The 18,176-nt window shown below is 41.8% G+C and overlaps 1 protein-coding gene across 3 annotated transcripts; it reads left to right on the forward strand.

Annotated features, from left to right (window-relative positions):
* Window positions 1-49: 49 nt before the first annotated feature.
* On the forward strand, window positions 50-18,100 carry LIAS (lipoic acid synthetase). Of its 3 annotated transcripts, XM_075930572.2 has the most exons (12): window positions 50-140; window positions 176-264; window positions 2,414-2,586; window positions 4,973-5,066; window positions 5,558-5,638; window positions 5,890-6,046; window positions 7,468-7,525; window positions 8,423-8,551; window positions 11,513-11,658; window positions 15,961-16,031; window positions 16,841-16,952; window positions 17,716-18,100. In XM_075930572.2, the coding sequence occupies exons 1-12, from the start codon at window positions 65-67 to the stop codon at window positions 17,766-17,768; spliced, it is 1,239 nt and encodes a 412-aa protein (XP_075786687.2). In that variant the 5' UTR covers window positions 50-64; the 3' UTR covers window positions 17,769-18,100. The 3 variants fall into 3 exon arrangements, with proteins under 3 accessions (XP_075786687.2, XP_075786686.2, XP_075786685.2); XM_075930570.2 differs by having other exon boundaries at window positions 74-264; XM_075930571.2 differs by lacking the exons at window positions 11,513-11,658; window positions 15,961-16,031; window positions 16,841-16,952; window positions 17,716-18,100 and adding an exon at window positions 10,323-11,506 and having other exon boundaries at window positions 71-264.
* Window positions 18,101-18,176: the final 76 nt, after the last annotated feature.

The following is an 18,176-nucleotide window of genomic DNA, read 5'->3' on the forward strand; positions in this document are numbered from 1 at the left end:
GCCAACCGTCTCCGAGACAGAAGCGATCGACCGCCGAGCGCATCAAGGCCCGCGCAAAAAGGGCATGGGGGCAGGCAGATCCGGTGAGTTCCGAACAAATCGATCGGGACGGCTCTTCAGGGCTCGGAGGGGGACAGAAAGCGAGCGGCCGAGGCCGCGGCGCCTCCCCGCCCAGGGGTCATGGCGCTGCTCCCGCGCGGCCGCTGCTGTGGCGCCGCCGCCATGACGAGCCTGAGGCTGCTGTTGCTGGGGCCCCAGGGGCGGGTGAGTGAGCTGGAGAGTGGCCCGGTCCAGGCAGCTGCCGCCCCTCGGCCGGGTCTTCCCCGCTCGCCCCGCGGCTCCGTGCATCGCCCCCGCCCTGCCTGGTGGCTGTAGCTTCGCCTGGCTAGTAGCCGCGTCTCGTCCCCCTGAGACCGAGCCCTCCTGCTACCGGGCGTGGCTCTGCACCGAGTGGCTGGGTTCCTGTCCCTGTGCTTTCGTGGGCACAACCCATTTCTCCAGATGAGTGGAGCATTAAAAGCCCAGATCGAATAAGGGAGGGGTAAAAAGAAAAAAAATGGGAATTAGATTGTTCAAGTTACAGGGAGCTGAGAAGAAGAATTTTGACTGCGACACTGCTGCTTTGTGTTTCTTCTGCATCCTCCGTGGTGTGTGAGAGCTCAGTTGTGGAGAGGGAAGAGTAGCAGTAATGGCAGGACTCTCCCACGCTATGCCTGCAGCTGAACTCTGCTTTGAGATGCCAGGAGGAGTAACGATGTTAAATATTAAGTAATTTACTAGTTGAGTAGTTGATTTACATTTTGGGAATGTGGAACTCCACATGCAGCCCCAGGACCAGCAGGAAGTCCCGCTGACTCCAGGCTGCATGCAGGTGCTAGCTTGAAATGTACAAGAGTCCCCACCAGCGGTTTTGTGCATTTCAAAACAGGAGCATCCTCATGGAGCCTGGGGTAAGGAGGGACTCAGAGTCCCCTGCTGACTCTGAGCTCCATGCTGTGCTGCCACTTTGAAATGCCACTCAGAGCCCAGGTCAACTGGGGAGTCTCCAGCTGACCCTGGGCTCTACACAAATGCTCCGGTGGTGTTTCAAAGGGGCAGCGCTGCACAGCTGATCCCAGGCTCAGCTATGTGGCACTACCCCTTTGAAATGTCACCTCAGTGTTTCAAAGCAGCACCGCATGGAGCTGACCCCAGAGTCCATGCAGCGCTGCCCCTTTGAATACCAAGTAGTGCCGCACGGAGCTGACCCCAGACTCTGTGCAATAAACGGCCTGCAGGCTGGACGAGGTTCAGCAGGGCTAGACCCTGGCAGGCTGCCAGATGCTTTATTTACCTTTGAGTCCGCAGCTATAGCTGCTAGCAGCTCCTCTTGGCCGCACATTGCCATTGCTGGCCAAAGGGAGCTGCAGGAAGCAGTGCTGACAGAGACACCACTTTATTGCTTATTGCTTTGTTCACATTTACATGTTCAGCTTCTTCCCTTGTTTTGATTTTCCACTTCTTGAAACTTAAGGGCTTTGCTGCATCCTTTATAGGGAATGAGACCAGGAAATGTTATTTTCCAGTCTCCATCTGCTGTTTGGAGTTCCTATTGCCTGTTCTGGATTTTCAAATGATTGTACTCGAAAATGAGCAAAAGTTCTGCTATTGGGTATGTGCTCGTAGCTCCCATTTAAATCGAGGAGAGCTGAGCACAAACTTCCAAAGATGGAACTTAGATTTAAATTGTGAAAATAAATCTTCCACAGTAGTTCTAAATAATTAGGCAGTAATAATTTATTATCTTAAATTTTAGGATGGACAGCTTGCTCTTCCTCCAGTGCCTGCCCATCATGAACTGTTATTTACTTCAGACTAGTAGCACCTTACAGACTAACAAACATGTAGATGGTATCATGAGCTTTTGTGGGCATGGCCCACTTCTTCAGATGACAGGAGTGTTGTACAAGTAGGTACAACTAGTTAGTCTTTAAGGTGCTACTAGACTATTTGTTGTTTTTTAAGTTTTTCCTGTACAGACTAACTCGGCTACCGCTCTGAAGCTTATCTACTCACTGTCTCTCTTTTTTCTTCCTCCCCTCCTTTTCCTTCTCTTCCCCCCCTCCGCCTTCCCTTATTTATTCTTGGATCTGGACTTTTAACACTCCTGTCTTCTGAAGAAGTGAGCTGTGCCCACGAAAGCTCATGATACCATCTACATGTTTTATTAGTCTGTAAGGTGCTACTAGTCTATTGTTGTTTTTGAAATCTTTCCTGTTATTTATTTACATGCTTCAAGTAAATTGTTAACTTTTTAGCTTCTGTATGAAGCTAAAATAAGTCCTTTCACCTCTCAAGAGATGTACACCAGCATATATCCAATACATATAGCACATTTATAATTAAATAGATAATACAGTTCTGCTTTGTTTAGGTATGTGGAAGCCATTTGTGCAGCCAGTACAGAGCATCAGGTTCTTTGCCAGATGAAAAGAAGGAATTTCTGCAAGATGGACCTGATTTGCAAGACTTTGTATCTGGGGATTTTTCAGACAAGAGCATGTGGGCTGAGTATAAAGGCAATCTGAAACGCCAGAAGGGAGAAAGGTAATTATAGTTTTAAGTAATTATACTCTACTCTAATGTAGTATCATACTTTGTTTACTACAGTAAAACTCCATTGGTCCGGCATCTGATGGTCCGGCACTCCTGATGGTCCGGCACCATCAGGAACCCGGAAGTACTCTGGGCAGCCGGACCACTGGAGCTGCTCTGCCCCCGGCTTCCCCGATTCAGCCGCTGCTGAAACTGACCAGTGGCTGAATCGGGGAAGCCGGGGGCAGAGCAGTTGGAGTGCTGCCGGTAGGTCCCGTAGTGCTGCCCCTCAGCGCTGTGGGACTAACCCGGCAGCACCCCAGCTGCTCTGCCCCAGGCGTCCCGGATTCAGCCGCCGCTGAAACTGACCAGCGGCTGACTCCAGGAAGTCCAAGGCAGAGCTGCTCTGCCCCGGGCTTCCCGGAGTCAGCCGCTGGTCAGTTTCAGCAGCGGCTGACTTGGGGATGCCTGAGGCAGAGCAGCTGGGGTGCTGCCGGGTTGGTCCGGTAGTGCCGCCCCTTGGCGCTGTGGGACCAACCCGGCAGCACCCCAGTTGCTCTGCCCCAGGTGTCCCCAAGAGCAACTGAGGTTCAGTTGCTGACCAGCAGCGGCTGAATCGGGGATGCCTGGGGCAGAGCTGGACTATCGGAAGGGGGTGCTATGAGGGGTTTGGAGTGATATCCCCCCCACACCACCCTAGAGCCCTCATAACCCCCACTTCCGATAGTCCGGCATATCTGATAATCCGGCACCCCCTGGGTCCCAAAGGTGCCGGATTATCGGAAGTTTACTGTACTTGATATTTCTGGGTACTCTACAGTATACAAATACCTTCATGTACCATATTGTTTTTATCAATTTGTGTAGTACCGGAATGGCTACTTCATACTTCATTTTAGAAGGAACGGTCATTTGAAGAGGGGAAAGTATTAGTTCTTATATGACCTCTTTAAGCACAACACGTGTAGATAAGACAGCTAATAGTAATTTTAACACAATTGATAAGATTAACTGTTATAAATACAAGTAAAAAACCCTAATACCTAAAATACCACCTACATAGCTCTGTTTTAATTATAGCTGGGGAAGGAATCACTTACTTGATGAATAAAATAATACTGAAGGTTCACAGATCTAAATAAATCACTTATGATTTTGGCAAGTTTGATTTTTTTTAACCTATTCCTGAATGTATTCATGGTAAAAAGGAAGTTGCACCACAGTTGTATGTGGTTTATTAATAAGTAATTTAGTAGTGTTCAGTAACAACCACTCTGTGTAAAGTCAGTAGTAACATAAAGTCTCATTCAGAAGTAATATAATCAGCCCTGGTGTAAGTTTTGCCCTAATTTAATGTAGTATCTGTAGTCCTTGTGTTGGGACATGTTCATATTAGCTGCTAATTGCTTTAGTGCACTAAATAATACATTATGGAATTATAGGCATCCATCTTTTATACAAACCCATGTATTATTATGACAATCTGTGTTATTCTATAAAATTTAGTTCTAATCTGAAAGAGTGATGATAAAAATGACATTTTGGAGCGCTATGTTTAGTGTGTCAAATATTTCGAGATCAAATATGTCCATTTTTCAAGTTAAATAGATTATTTTTAGGGACTTCCAGCTACACAAAGTCAGTCTGAAATCTTAAAGACAAGCTGGGTTCTTTCTGGTTCATGCGTCTCCAACAATAAAGATTCTGCAATTAAACCTAGGCCCCCAATATTGTAAAGAAAATTACATAGGCAAAGTTTGCTTCCATTTACACCCGTGAAACTCTATGAGGGTCAGGGAAGTTACACCTGTGTAAGAAAGGGCAGAATATGTCCCACTCTATGGCACTGTCCAAAAGATTTTAGCTGTCAATACTGTATTGGTTATGTACTTTGAAAAATGCACTTTAAATAGTATTCTAGATGGACAGTAGTAGCTATGATTCCTCTGGTGAAATAGCCACCAACATATCTTGAAGGCATTGGAGTGTCTGTGCCATGAACAGTAGCATGTTATAAATATGTATCAGAGGGATAAAATGCCCAATTTTTGTTTTTGATATATTGTTGGGTTTGTTTCTGTATGTAGACAGATTCATGAAGATTAAATTCAAAAGCTGTAGTTATTCAGAGTTTTTAATAGCTATGTAATTTTATTGCCAAAGTCTGAATTGCCATATATAGCGTGGCAGCAGAGTTGGTGATCAGGCTAATAAAATGAGTGTGGAACTGAGAAATATGGTACTTTTAACAAAACATTAAACTCATTTGTGAGTCATGATCAGCTTCAAATAATCTCTTATACCCAGCAACTGTAACAAAAAGTAAAGTAGATCTATGGAGTTAAATGATTACATGTAGGAAATTTATTAATACTTACATTTGCTTGATATCATTTAGACTGCGACTTCCTCCATGGCTAAAAACTGAGATTCCCATAGGAAAGAACTATAATAAACTGAAGAATACACTAAGAAATTTAAATCTTCATACAGTAAGTCTAATGCCTGACAAGTTTTCATCTAGGAAGAAAGCATTGTTTTCATGGTGTGAAATTTGCACCATTGTACAGGAGCAGCAGAGAGTTTGTGCATTACTTATACATTTTGTGGCTTATATGGATAAGATTGTTCTTTAATTTATTGTAGATCTTGTGAATTTTTATGAACTTTTTATTAGATCTAAAATGTGCATAATTGATTCAGTTTAGAGTGTGAATACTGAGAGTCATTTTTATGAACAGAGTTCAGGGAATTGTATAACTTAGAGGACAAATGGTATTATGGGTAAGACATAAGAGTGGAGTCAAGTGAAGTATGTTCTCTTCCCAGCTCTGCCACTGACTGGAGCATCGCACTTAAACTGTCTATGATTTAGTTTCCTCATCATAATTTCATTACCTGTCTCAGAAGTGAGACTAAATTTCATTGATGGAAGGTGTTATAGAAATGTCATTTATTATTATTAATGACATTTGAATTATAGGTGTGCGAGGAAGCACGTTGTCCCAACATTGGAGAGTGCTGGGGAGGGGGTGAGTATGCTACTGCCACTGCCACTATAATGGTAAGTCAAACCACTTTTTACAGTAGGAAATATGTTCTATTGTTAGAAAATTTGGGTAAACAAAAATCTCCAGCATAGTGACATAAGTATATTATGTTAAAGTGCACATAAGTATAAGTATATTATGTTAAAGTTTATCTCTTCTTTGGTTTTCAACAAGAGAGTCTTTGAAATAGCACATTCAGTAGTTTCTTGACTGAATAATACAAAGTTTAAAAATATAAAGTTAACATAATCTTTTCTTATTTCAGTTGATGGGTGACACATGTACAAGAGGTTGCAGATTTTGTTCAGTAAAGACAGCAAAAAATCCACCTCCATTGGACCTTAATGAACCCTACAATACAGCAAAAGCTATTGCTGAATGGGGCTTGGATTATGTTGTATTGACATCTGTGGACAGAGATGGTTAGTATGGTATCAGTAGTGTTTTCCATGTAAACTACCATATACACTATGCAAACATTTTAGAGTCCTTAGTCAATTTGGGTTATTAGAGGTATATGGTTTAAACTTTTATATGACTGATGAAAGGAATGAATGACACAGAAACTTTGCAGAGCTTACAAAATGCTCTTCCTGATTAATCTTTACTTCTTATGCTGGTGAAATACACACAGAAGATATACAATTATGTAACTTGTTAATGTTGGTTTCTATTGGAACTGATTCAGTCTATTTAAATGAAGGCTAAATTTTAAAAAATATCATTACCTTTTCACAAAGGTTGTGATGGTTCATTTGTGCTGTTGCTCTCTTGGTGTAAGGACCGTATCAGAAAAAGAGTGTCTTGTCTTCTATTGAAAGATCAATAGCTTAGCTTCCAACAGAAGCTTTCAATAAAAGACCAGAGACAATTTCTTATTGTAAATATTTCTCTTTTTCTTAAACTATTTCTGCGGGATTAAAAATAAATTAAACTATAATCATTGGTGTCAACTCGGTGGGTACTCTGGGACTGTAGCACCCACGGGAAAAAATGGTGGGTGTTGAGCACTTATTGCCAGCCCCTCTGTGAATATCTTCACGTCCCTCCCAGCACATAGATCAACTGTTCTGTGGCATGCAGGAGCTCCTGTGGGGAAGGAGGTGGGAGCGAGGGCAGGGTTTGCTCAAAGTAAGGGCTTGGTGCAAGGGGTGGAGTGGGGGTTGGACAGGAAAGGGTGGAGTGATGGTGGAGCCTGGGGCAAACCCAGGGCAAAGAAGCGGGTTTTAACACATCCCCGTCAGTAGAAAATTGGCACCCCTCAAAACCATATAGAGCTGTGCTAAGGTTCAAGGGCCTAAGGCAAATTCTAATAAGCAGAGTAACTTAGAATTAAGATTCAGATTCTGTCTAACCATACTTACTTTGGGTATAGCTAAGTGTATGGTAGCATACATAGTGCATGATTTAGGCCAGAGGTGGGGAATCTTTTTTGGGTCAGGGGCCACTGACCCATAGAAAAATCAGTCAGGGGCCACACACAAGTGAGAAGCAAAGTGAGAAGCCCCTGTCTGAGAAGGAGAAAGACACTCCTCACATTCCTCTCACACACTAGAGCCTTGGGGCTGCTCAGGCTAGTAGATTTTGTATGCTGCAGCCCTGTGGGTGGGTGACAGGGGAGCTGGAGTACCAGCAATACAGAGGATCCATGAGTCTCCATGGCCCTTAGGCTTGAGGTTCCTCACCCCTGATTTGAACATAAGTGGTAAGTTAAGGATGGAATCTCAACTTTAACTTGCAATTACTTTACATTTGTGTAATTAGACTCAAAGCCACAAAGAATTACGCAAAAGTAAGTATTTTTCTTGAATGTAAAAATACCAAAGCATTGAATTGTTTCTAGATATGCCTGATGGTGGAGCAGAACACTTTGCAAAAACTGTATTACATTTGAAGGAAAGGTAGGTTATTAATTTGTTACTATTTGTTATTATTCAGCATTTACTGTACGTTGTTGTAGTAGTAAGAGGCCAAAAGCAGTTTGAACTCCATTGTGCTGTTTGGTGTACAAAAATATAATAAATGGCAGTCCTATCTGTGAACTCTTTGATTTTTCATCCATACTTGTGTAATCACTGACAAGTTAGATTAAATGGATAGGTAAGAATGTTCTCCTGATTAATTTAAATTTATCCCAGATGCCTTTTAAAATTAAACACTAAACTGTTTCTTTGGACCACATATTTAGACAAGTGGGAAACATCTACCAATTGTTTGTGGATGTTTATATTTCAATGGTAGGGTTCTAGCGCAGTATTAATGGATTTGGGAAAAGAAAAAAACTGTTGTAACTGCGTTCCAAAGATAATCGGATTTATTTTCCAGCTCTGACCTCTCAGCTTTGCCATTTTTTCCAAGGAGCTGCTTTTGGCATCCCTGATTTCACCTTTATACTTTCCCATGAACACCTCCTACTACTTTTCACTTTATGCATTGGTGCCAGCATATTATTTTAGCACATGCTTGCATCTTTGTTAGAAGATTGTAGATTTCATTCCCACAGCTTGACTTGGAATTCATTTTATTTCTTGCACTAGTTCAAAGCAGTTGTTGTACCTATATTATGTTTTGAATAAAAATTAACTATCAAGTATTTTCACAGCTCCGTTGTTTTAGATGTTTAACTTGACTTAACTTTATTTTGTCAATTTAAAGTTATTTGTTTTAAAAAATACTGAATTTTGATGTCTTAAAACTTTTAAAATAATGTGATATTTTAATATCATATTACTGAAATATTTGAACACCAATAATAGAAATATGACAAGTAAGTTCATTTTTCATTCTTTGTTTTTCAGGAATTCAAAAATTCTAGTAGAATGTTTAACCCCTGATTTTCGAGGGGACCTTAAAGCAGTGGAGAAAGTTGCCTTATCTGGACTAGATGTATACGCCCATAATGTGGAAACTGTTTCAGAGTTACAGAGGTGATTAGAGGTGATATAGGTATATAAATAAATAATAGGGCATATATAATTAGGAAGTATTCTGTAATATTCTTATGAAAGCAATATTTAGATGAACAACATTAAACCTTAACTACACTTCCTTTTAACTCCACTCACTGGTAGTATCTACATCACAATGCTATAAATAGTAAAAATCCTCCATATCTTATTATCAAATAACATTTCAAGATAAAAATTAAAAAGTAGACCTTCTATCTACCATACATTTTTAAGTAAATTTTCATATGAGAAGCTTATTTATAAAAGAAAGGTAAATACTTATTCTAACAGAAGGTAGGCGAGGTCTATTTTGTACAAAAGATAGTATACAAGAAAGATACATGTAATTACATTAAGACAAAAATAGTTATTTTCATTTTCACATGCACGTTGAACCTCTTTTTGGAAGGAAAGAAAATGTACGTGGTAAGCCAATCCCTATACATGTTTTAAATATGTGTTCAGATATACCTGGCTGCATAATTATTAATTATGTTGATTGCCCTAAATTCAAATAATGTTTTGTTCTATTTCAGTTTTTGTACTGCTTAGTATACAGGCAGTCCCCGGGTTACATGGATCCGACTTACATCGGATCCCTACTTACAAACGGGGTGAGGCAACCCCGCACTAGCTGCTTCCCCCCAGCAGACCAGGGAGACGCGAAGCTAGCATCCCCCCTCCCCCCAGCAGACCAGGGAGACGCGGAGCGGCTTTTCTCAGCAGACATCTCAGCTTGAGAATAAAGGACTGAGGGAAGTGAGGTGTGGGAGAATAAAACTGAGCTCTGGAGAAATGTTTGGCTAGAGTTTCCCCTACAATATGTACCAGTTCCGACTTGCATACAAATTCAACTTAAGAACAAACCTACAGTCCCTATCTTGTACGTAACCCGGGGACTGCCTGTATTTTGCTCTTATTCTGTAGGGCATGTGAGCATTGTAGATTTTCCATTAACCTCCAACCTATAACAATCCCCACTAGTATAGATTCCTGTGCAGATTTCCACTGACATTTGTAATAACAGACCCCATTGCAAGGCCAGGTCTGAAATATTACAGTGAGCACTAGTGTGGTAAGTTGGTTTTCTATAATTCTGATAAAACTGTCAAAGATGGCAGAATAGAGAGTCATCTAAATCAATAAACTGTAATATGATTAGTTTGTTTTAGGCTCATATACTCTGTGTCAGTGGCATGTCCAAATCTCAGATGATGATATAATATAATAATAATTATTTATTATATATAATAATTAAATAGTAGATATGTTTTCTTTCTTGTCCTGAGGATATTTAAAATCTATTATGGAACTTTCCAAAATATTTAAAAGCCTTTAATTTAGTATGGAAAAGTGGGGCAATGTGATTATAAAATTCATGATGCAATGGCCTATGCTCTGCTTCAGATTCTGCAAGACTATGGAATTATGTTTTCAAAATGAAGTTTTATTTGTCACACACTGAATATTTGGCCAACAGCCCACAACATTTCTTTATCATCACCATGTCTCAGTCCCATCAGTGGGAGCCAAGTCCATTGTCTTCATATTAAAGTTATGTTACACTTCTCAGTGAAATTTCCAGAATCATCTGCTTTCCTTCCTTGATAGCCATGGGTGCTATACATGATTTCTACCAGCAGAGGACTGCCTATTATAGTAAAGTAGTAGATGAAAAGTTTTATACCCCTTAAAAAGTGATTCAGCCAACCCAATTTCTTTGAGTGACTAATGTTCTTTTCTCTTCCAGGAGGGTCTCCAGTACAACTTTCCATACGCCCACATACTGGCCTTTTTTCCTAATAACTTGGAAATTCAAAGTGACATCATCACACTCTGAAGTCTACAGCTGTATTCAGCTTACATATGGTTGGGCCATATTCATACTGCTGGTCAAACTATGTAAACTGAATTAGCTCAAACTGGTTTTAATGTATACGTAAATTTTCCTGTGTTAATGTACGCTAAAACTTCCCAGCATAGACAGTTCTTAAATGGCTCTAACTAAATTGTCATGTAGACTTCAAACACAGCTCAGTCAGGGCTGTTTCCCAACACAGGCAAAACAATTTCATCTTTACTATTGTTGACTCTTTTTTGCATTATGGTAGAGCATTGAGGCCCTAACAAACATCAGGGCCTCACTCTGCTAGAACCCATACAGACATTTGATAAAAGACCATCCTTGCCCCAAAGACCTTACAATCTAAATAGTGGAGTTCTGTACAGAACAGCTTGCAGGATTGGGGCTTAAGCAGATACTTACATGAGCCCTACCACTGTAGTGTCTTAGCACTTCTGTTAATCTTTAAACCAGATTCCTTTGTGTACCACACCAAAATATACTTAGCACAGGGAGTACTGTTGTCAAAGAGCCAGTTACAACTCCTTGATTCTCAGGCAATCCCAGCCCAAGGGACCATATGCCTGTCCAGAATTTTCATAGGGCACTAGTGCTTTCCTCTGCCCCCCTCCTTAGCCCTCTCTGCCCTATTATACCTCTTCCCTTTCCTGACACTTCTACAGTGGAGAAAGCGGGCAGGGTAAAGTGAAGAATGGCATTAGCACTAGCTCTGTCAATCTTACAGCAGCTCTAGTACATGAATTCTCAACCAGTCAGCGGTGACCCAATTATATTCCTTTTGCATTATGGAATAATGGGGGATGGAACTGAGGTTGAGAATCTGGCCCCTGTTGGTTAGTGCAGAAAATATTCTGCAAAACTGAGTTCACCAACCAGCAGCACTTTGGTTGTATCAATAATAAGAGAAGTAATGGAATTTTTTTTTAAGTGAAAGCTTTGGTTTTGCAGGAACATATACCATAGAAAGTTGCTAAAATTTCAGATCCCTGAGTTTTTTGCACTTGTGATTGTTTCCGTGTCCCTTAGCTCATGTATCTGTGTTTTTCTTCCCATGGTCAATATGAATATTTTTAAAGGAAAGTACGTGATCCTCGGGCCAATTTTGAGCAATCCCTCCAAGTTCTGAAGCATGCTAAGAAGGTCCAACCTGATATAATTTCTAAAACATCTATTATGCTGGGCCTAGGCGAAACAGATGAACAAATATATTCAACAATGAAATGTAAGCATAATGTATATATAAAAATTTTGGAACATAATTGCAAGCTTGGGCATTTTAACATAATTAAAATGGACACAAATGCATATAAGTTGGTCTGTTGGGAAAAAATATTTTCTAATTTTTTTATGGAAACAGATTTTGTGTAACTTAAAAATTGAAACTCTGCAACAACTGTTGTCCATACTCTTTTCATATGGACAGGAATAACTTCAGAGTGTTCCAAGGGTCTGATCGAGCTGCCATTGAAAACAGTGTGCATCACCACCTCTTGCATTAGCGGGAGCTAGATCAGGCTTCATATGATTTAACATTCAGAATCATTTCAGGATCTCAAATATGCATCTGTAATGGCTATTTATGTCACTGTACTTATTTGTTTTATAAGTAGCATAAATGATTTTTTTTGTTTGGAGAATTCTTTTCATTTTGATGCACTTATTGTTCCTCTTCCCTGATCTGCAATTCCTTCTTATTGAAACATATGCACTTACCTTTAATTTTTAGAAAAATAAAGATTAATATAATGTAAGTAGAACCCAGCATAGGATGAAATTGTTGAATTTCATATAATTCCTCCCAGCTCCACAGCACGGGGAGACTGTAGGCCTGTCTACCTACAGCTGATCAGTGTAGTTTCCAGGAAGCATGAAAGTTCAGACTTAGTGCCTCCTGCTCCAAAACACACTTGCTTCAGCATATTCGGCACGATGCAACCCACCTCTTTGGTGTGCAAACCACCCCCTCGTACTCATCCAATTGCCCTGTTCCTCCCTCTCTCAGGAAAATATGGTGTGTATTAACCACTAGGGGTACATCTAGACTGGCGTGATTTTCCGCAAATGCTTTTAACGGAAAAAAAGCACTTTTTGCGGAAAAGCGTCTGTGCCAATCTAGACACGCTTTTGCACAAAAAAGCTGCAATCGCCATTTTAGCCATTGGGGCTTTTTTGCACAAAACAGTACTGTGCTGTCTACACCGGCTCTCTTGCACAAATGATTTGCGCAAGAGGGCTTTTGCCCGAACGGGAGCAGCATAGTATTTCTGTAAGAAGCACTGATTTCTTACAGTAAGAAGTCAGTGTTCTTGCGGAAATTCAAGCGGCCAGTGTACACAGCTGGCAAGCTTTTCCGCAAAAGCAGCTGATTTTGCCGAAAAACTTGCCAGTCTAGACACAGCCTAGTGGAGTACAGGCAGTCCCCGGGTTATGTACAAAATAGGGACTGTAGGTTTGTTCTTAATTTGAATCTGTATGTAAGTCGGAACTGGCGTCAGCCGCTGGTGAAACTGATCAGTTTCAACCCCGGCTGAATCTGGACGCCAGTTCTGACTTACATACAGATTCAACTTAAGAAACCCAGGCGTCCCCAAGTCAGCTGCTGCTGAAACTGATCAGCGGCTGATTCCAGGAAGCCTGGGGCAGAGCAACTCTGCCTCGGGCTTCCTGTGGTCAGCCGCTGGTCAGTTTCAGCAGCGGCTGACTTGGGACGCCTGGGGCAGAGCAGCTGGGGTGCTGCTGGGTTGCTCCAGTAGCGCGGCTCCTCGGCACTACTGGAGCAACCCAGCAGCACCCGAGCTGCTCTGCCTCAGGTCCTGATTCAGCCGCTGCTGAAACTGACCAGCAGCGGCTGAATCAGGACTCCTGGGGCAGAGCAGCTGGGGTGCTGCCGGGTTGGTCCGGAGCGGCACTGCGGGACCAACCCGGCAGCCCCCAGCTGCTCTACCCCAGGGGTAGTCAAGAAAAGACAGGTCTGCTTGGGGGGGCAATAGCTGTACCTCCCCCCCCCCCCAGCAGACCAGGGAGACGGGGGTGGCCGGACGCCCAAATCCTCCACGGCTTTGCTCCGTCTCCCTGGTCTGCTGACCTGGGAGACACGGAGCAAGCAGGCAGCGGGACAGTCCAGGCGCGCCGTGCTGTCCCACTGCTGGCATGCTCTGACGCTTTGCTCCCCATCTCCCTGGTCTGCTGGTCAGACCAGGGAGACGGGGAGCAAAGCCTTGGAGCACGCCCGCAGCGGGACAGCCCGGGCGCGCTTGAGCTGTCCCCCTGCGGGCGTGCTCCGCGGCTTTGCTCCCTGTCTCCCTGGTCTGCAGGGAGACGGGGAGCAAAGCCTTGGAGCACGCCTGCAGTGGGACAGCCCAGGCGTGCCTGGGCTGTCCCACCGCCGGCTTCCCCCGAGGCTTTGCAAAGCCACGGAGGGGCTGGGGCTGCGGGGGAAGCCGGCGGCAGGACAGCCCAGGCGCGCCTGGGCTGCCCAGCTGCCCGAGCCCCTCCCCGTCTTCGCTCCGCGTCTTCCTGGTCTGCAGACCAGGGAGACGCAGAGCAGCTTTTCTCGCCCCGGAGTACACGGGCAGCGGGACCGTGAGGTCCCGCAGTCCATGTCCTCCGGGGCGAGAAAAGCCCCATTCGTAACTGCGGATCCGACATAAGTCAGATCCGCGTAAGTCGGGGACTGCCTATAGTTTCTTTGCAGAACCATTTTCTTGTTCACGTTAACTGTAATTGATGTTCACATGGAAACAACATATGCCTTTAATGCTACTTCATTCTGGGCCAAATCCAGCACCTAGCCTTAATAGCTAGGACAGACATTGAGAAAGGGAGGTGAGAAGGAGCTGGTCAGAACCTGATTTCTCAACCCTCCCTTGGCTCAAAAGAACCACGCTCATGGCACTGAATAGCATCTTTCAGCAGCTAGGTAGGAGAAGGGTGGATTTTTTTCTTAAATTTCACTGAATCCAAGTTTGCTATAAATTAGTTCCACCCTATGTTGATATCTTAGCAGGGAAGGAATATATGCTTCCCAAGGCATCAAAACTAGCATATCCCTATAAGGATGTGGAGCTTGTAAAAATATTGGTAATTTGCCTTCGATTTATGGTTTGTTCATTAGAGTTGTATGCATAATTTCAGCATCAAGCCTCTTGTAATCATGGAGTAAAATGAAGCATTTGCTTTTTGTGTCTAGTTGCAGACTATACCAAATTGAAAGTCTGGCCTAGATATGCTAATAATTCATCATTTTTATCCAAAAGGAAATAAATAATGAATGCAGGTACAACATAAAAGCTCAAAAATGTAGAATGTGGACATTAAAGGTAAACTGTAGTATGTTAGAGAAGAGATTCTCTTTCCTACATTTAATTATAGGACATCATTAAGAGTGAAAAGTGTGATGCAAGTCAAACTTCAAAAGCTGATAATATAAATAGGTAATATGCACACAAGTGATGTTATTGATACAACCAGGAAATGTTTAGTCTAGGTCAATTTTTTTTTTTAAATCACTATTTTAATACTTCTGAGGAGAGAAATCAGGTTTGCAGACCTCATGCAAGAAGTGGGATTTCAGGAAGGCATCTAGATATGCGATATTGGAGGCAAAATGAACCAAGCCGGGAGAAATATTTTTAAAAAATACAATTAAAAATCAAATAGAAAGCTGCATCTTCATGATTCAGTGTGGGCAGAGGCTCCTTAGTGGAAACTATGGGGAAAGTAAGTGATTATCAGATTTGTCAATTAGCCTATCCTAATGAAGTACCAGGAAAAATGTCAGATCCCGCTCAGATACACATCAGCCACATTCACACGGAAGAAGACAGTAAAAGAGTGAAAGCACTAACACCGTTTGAAATCAGTTTTTAGTATATTTTTGTTTACAAAATACTTTGTACTTCTAGGCTGTGTCTACACTGGGCCACTTATTCCGGAAAATCAGCCGCTTTTCCGGAATAAGCTGCGAGCTGTATACACTGGCCCTTGAATTTCTGGAAAAGCAACGATGCTCTACTGTACAAAATCAGCTGCTATTCTGGAAAAACTATTCTGCTCCCGCTCGGGCATAAGTCCTTATTCCGGAACACTGTTCCGGAAAAGGGCCAGTGTAGACAGCCCAGTAGTCTTTTCCGGAAAAAAGCCCCAATTGCAAAAATGGCGATTGGGGCTCTTTTCCGGAAAAGTGCATCTACATTGGCCACAGGCCCTTTTCCGGAAAAAGGGTTTTTCCGGAAAAGCAGCCTGCCAATGTAGATGCTCCTTTTCCAGAAAAACTGAAAACGGAATAGTATTCCGTTTTAAGCATTTCCGGAAATTCATGCCAGTGTAGATACAGCCTTAAGGTATTATACATAAGTCCTGCAATTTATCTTTAGCGCTTCAATCATGCCCTCTGATGCTATGCATTGGAGGATAGAATTTAATCGCTTATTTAATGATTTGCACTCAGAGCTACATTTTAGGCAAGATGATTTTTAGACTGATGATAAATCATGATTCTGTCATCTGCTTTTCTTTTTTATAGTATTACGTGAGGCAGCGGTGGATTGTTTGACCTTAGGACAATACATGCAACCAACAAAACGCCATCTAAAGGTACAAAGGCCTTGAATTAATGGGAAGTAGACTATGGCCTGCACCTGATAGCAACAGTGTACCACTTCCCTTGTAGAATGAAATCTTGCACCCATCTGCATACCTTTTCACTATATACCAGCTATGGATGTTTGAAGAGGACACCCCTTGGATTGGGTAGCCTTTCTTGCTCCTCCCAATCTACCTTTTCTCAACAGTTAAGCTTTTCAATGTGGGTCTGTTAATGGGCTGCATGTTAGAAATACCTGCTTACTGATCATAGAATCATAGGACTGGAAGGGACCTCGAGAGGTCATCGAGTCCAGCCCCCCGCCCTCAAGGCAGGACCAAGCTCCGTCTACACCATCCCTGACAGATGTCTATCTAACCTGTTCTTAAATATCTCCAGAGAGGAAGATTCCACCACCTCCCTTGGCAATTTATTCCAATATTTGACCACCCTGACAGTTAGGAATTTTTTCCTAATGTCCAATCTAAACCTCCCCTGCTGCACTTTAAGCCCATTACTCCTTGTCCTGTCCTCAGAAACCAAGAGGAACAAATTTTCTCCTTCCTCCTTGTGACACCCTTTTAGATATTTGAAAACTGCTATCATGTCCCCCCCTTAATCTTCTTTTTTCCAGACTAAACAAGCCCAGTTCATGAAGCCTGGCTTCATAGGTGATGAACAGTGTGAAAAGTATAAAATCTAAAATAAGTTTCATCTTGCCACATTTTGTCTGAAAGTGGAGTTAGCATCCTGTTCACTAACATAAATCATTTATGTCAAAGTTATTACCATCTGAGTGTAATTACTTTTTTCCATTCAGGTTGAGGAATATGTTACTCCTGAAAAGTTTAAACACTGGGAAAAAGTGGGAAATGAGCTCGGATTTCATTACACAGCTAGTGGGCCTCTAGTGCGCTCTTCCTATAAAGCAGGTAAAGTACTGCACAATTTTAAAATAAAATTTTAAAGTAATTACAGATGCTTGCACTAGTGGTTCTTTGTTTTTCTACACAGTAAATGTGTTGCCTATTATAGTTCATCTAAACAAATGGGTTTGATCATAGTTGCTATTACTTGAACAATTACAGTGGTACTTAAGTCTCAGAGGAGTAGCCGTGTTAGTCTGCATATTTGATCAAGCTATTATTTAGTATTGCATTTACAGTTCCAGGAATGGATTTATTGAAAACATTATATAATTTTCAGCTTTTGCCAATAGCTTCTGAGCAAAGTGGGTTTTAAAGATGCCCTCTTTCATCTCACGTGCCTTCACTCAGGGCTTAGAAATAAGTCATTTTTATATAACTGATTTTTCTTTTACAAAGTTTAGTGTACTAAATTGCAGCTGGTCCTGGCTTGCTGTGCATGGACAGCAGAAAGAGCCAGGTGTGGTTTTGTTCCTGCTTAATCTAAAGCACCTTTTGAAGTACTTGGGTCTCATGGTACTGTTTAAAATAGGGATCAGTTCCATTTTATTGTTTGATATGCTGAGATAAAAGATGTTAAATGACTTTCAGACTAGCAGAGTTAGGGAAGACAACCAGGAGTCCTGGCTTCCAGCTTCATGTTGTAATTCTCAGGTTTGGATTTTCTAGTATATTGGACACACTATGACTACATGTACACTGCTTTATTTGTTCTATTTAATCCCCAAAGCACCTAAAACTGATTTAGGTATTTTTCATTTTAAATTAGGTGAATTTTTCTTGAAGAACTTAGTATTAAAAAGGAAGACAAAGATCATCTGAAGGTGGAAATGGACCTACTTTAAGGCACCTACATATTGGAATATTCTCTTTTCCATAAGTTCAATTAATTCCAGAAATATAGCATCCCACATTGTGGAATAATGAATGAATTTAATATTTCTGTAACTCTACTCCCTTAGTAAAACAAGTGACTTTAATTCATCTAGTAGTTTGTTTCCATAAAATGATAGCTTTGGAATGTATCAAAACAGATTCAGGTTTGATGAGCAGAGGAATGATGAGAGGGGGAAACAGAGAAATGGCTTGTCTATGTAAAATAAAACTGATTGTGAAATCAGGAAGAGTGTATTAAATTAAAGAAAGAAAATCTTGCCAGTGTCAGTTGTGACTTTTTTCTTCTCCTGGGAGTGCCATCTCCACCATTATTTATTTATTTAGTGGGGACTA

The sequence above is a fragment of the Pelodiscus sinensis genome, chromosome 4, assembly GCF_052426305.1.
Source record: "Pelodiscus sinensis isolate ZL-2025 chromosome 4, ASM5242630v1, whole genome shotgun sequence".
Lineage (NCBI taxonomy): Eukaryota > Metazoa > Chordata > Testudines > Trionychidae > Pelodiscus > Pelodiscus sinensis.

What these genes read in the sequence shown, in the direction of transcription:
- LIAS (XM_075930572.2), top strand. Translation starts at nt 65, where the DNA reads ATGGGGGCAGGCAGATCCGGTGAGTTCCGAACAAATCGATCGGGACGG. An exon ending in TGCTGGGGCCCCAGGGGCGG is followed by an intron (nt 265 to 2,413) that starts GTGAGTGAGCTG and finishes TGCTTTGTTTAG; the next exon opens with GTATGTGGAAGCCATTTGTG. An exon ending in CAACAAAACGCCATCTAAAG is followed by an intron (nt 16,032 to 16,840) that starts GTACAAAGGCCT and finishes TTTTCCATTCAG; the next exon opens with GTTGAGGAATATGTTACTCC.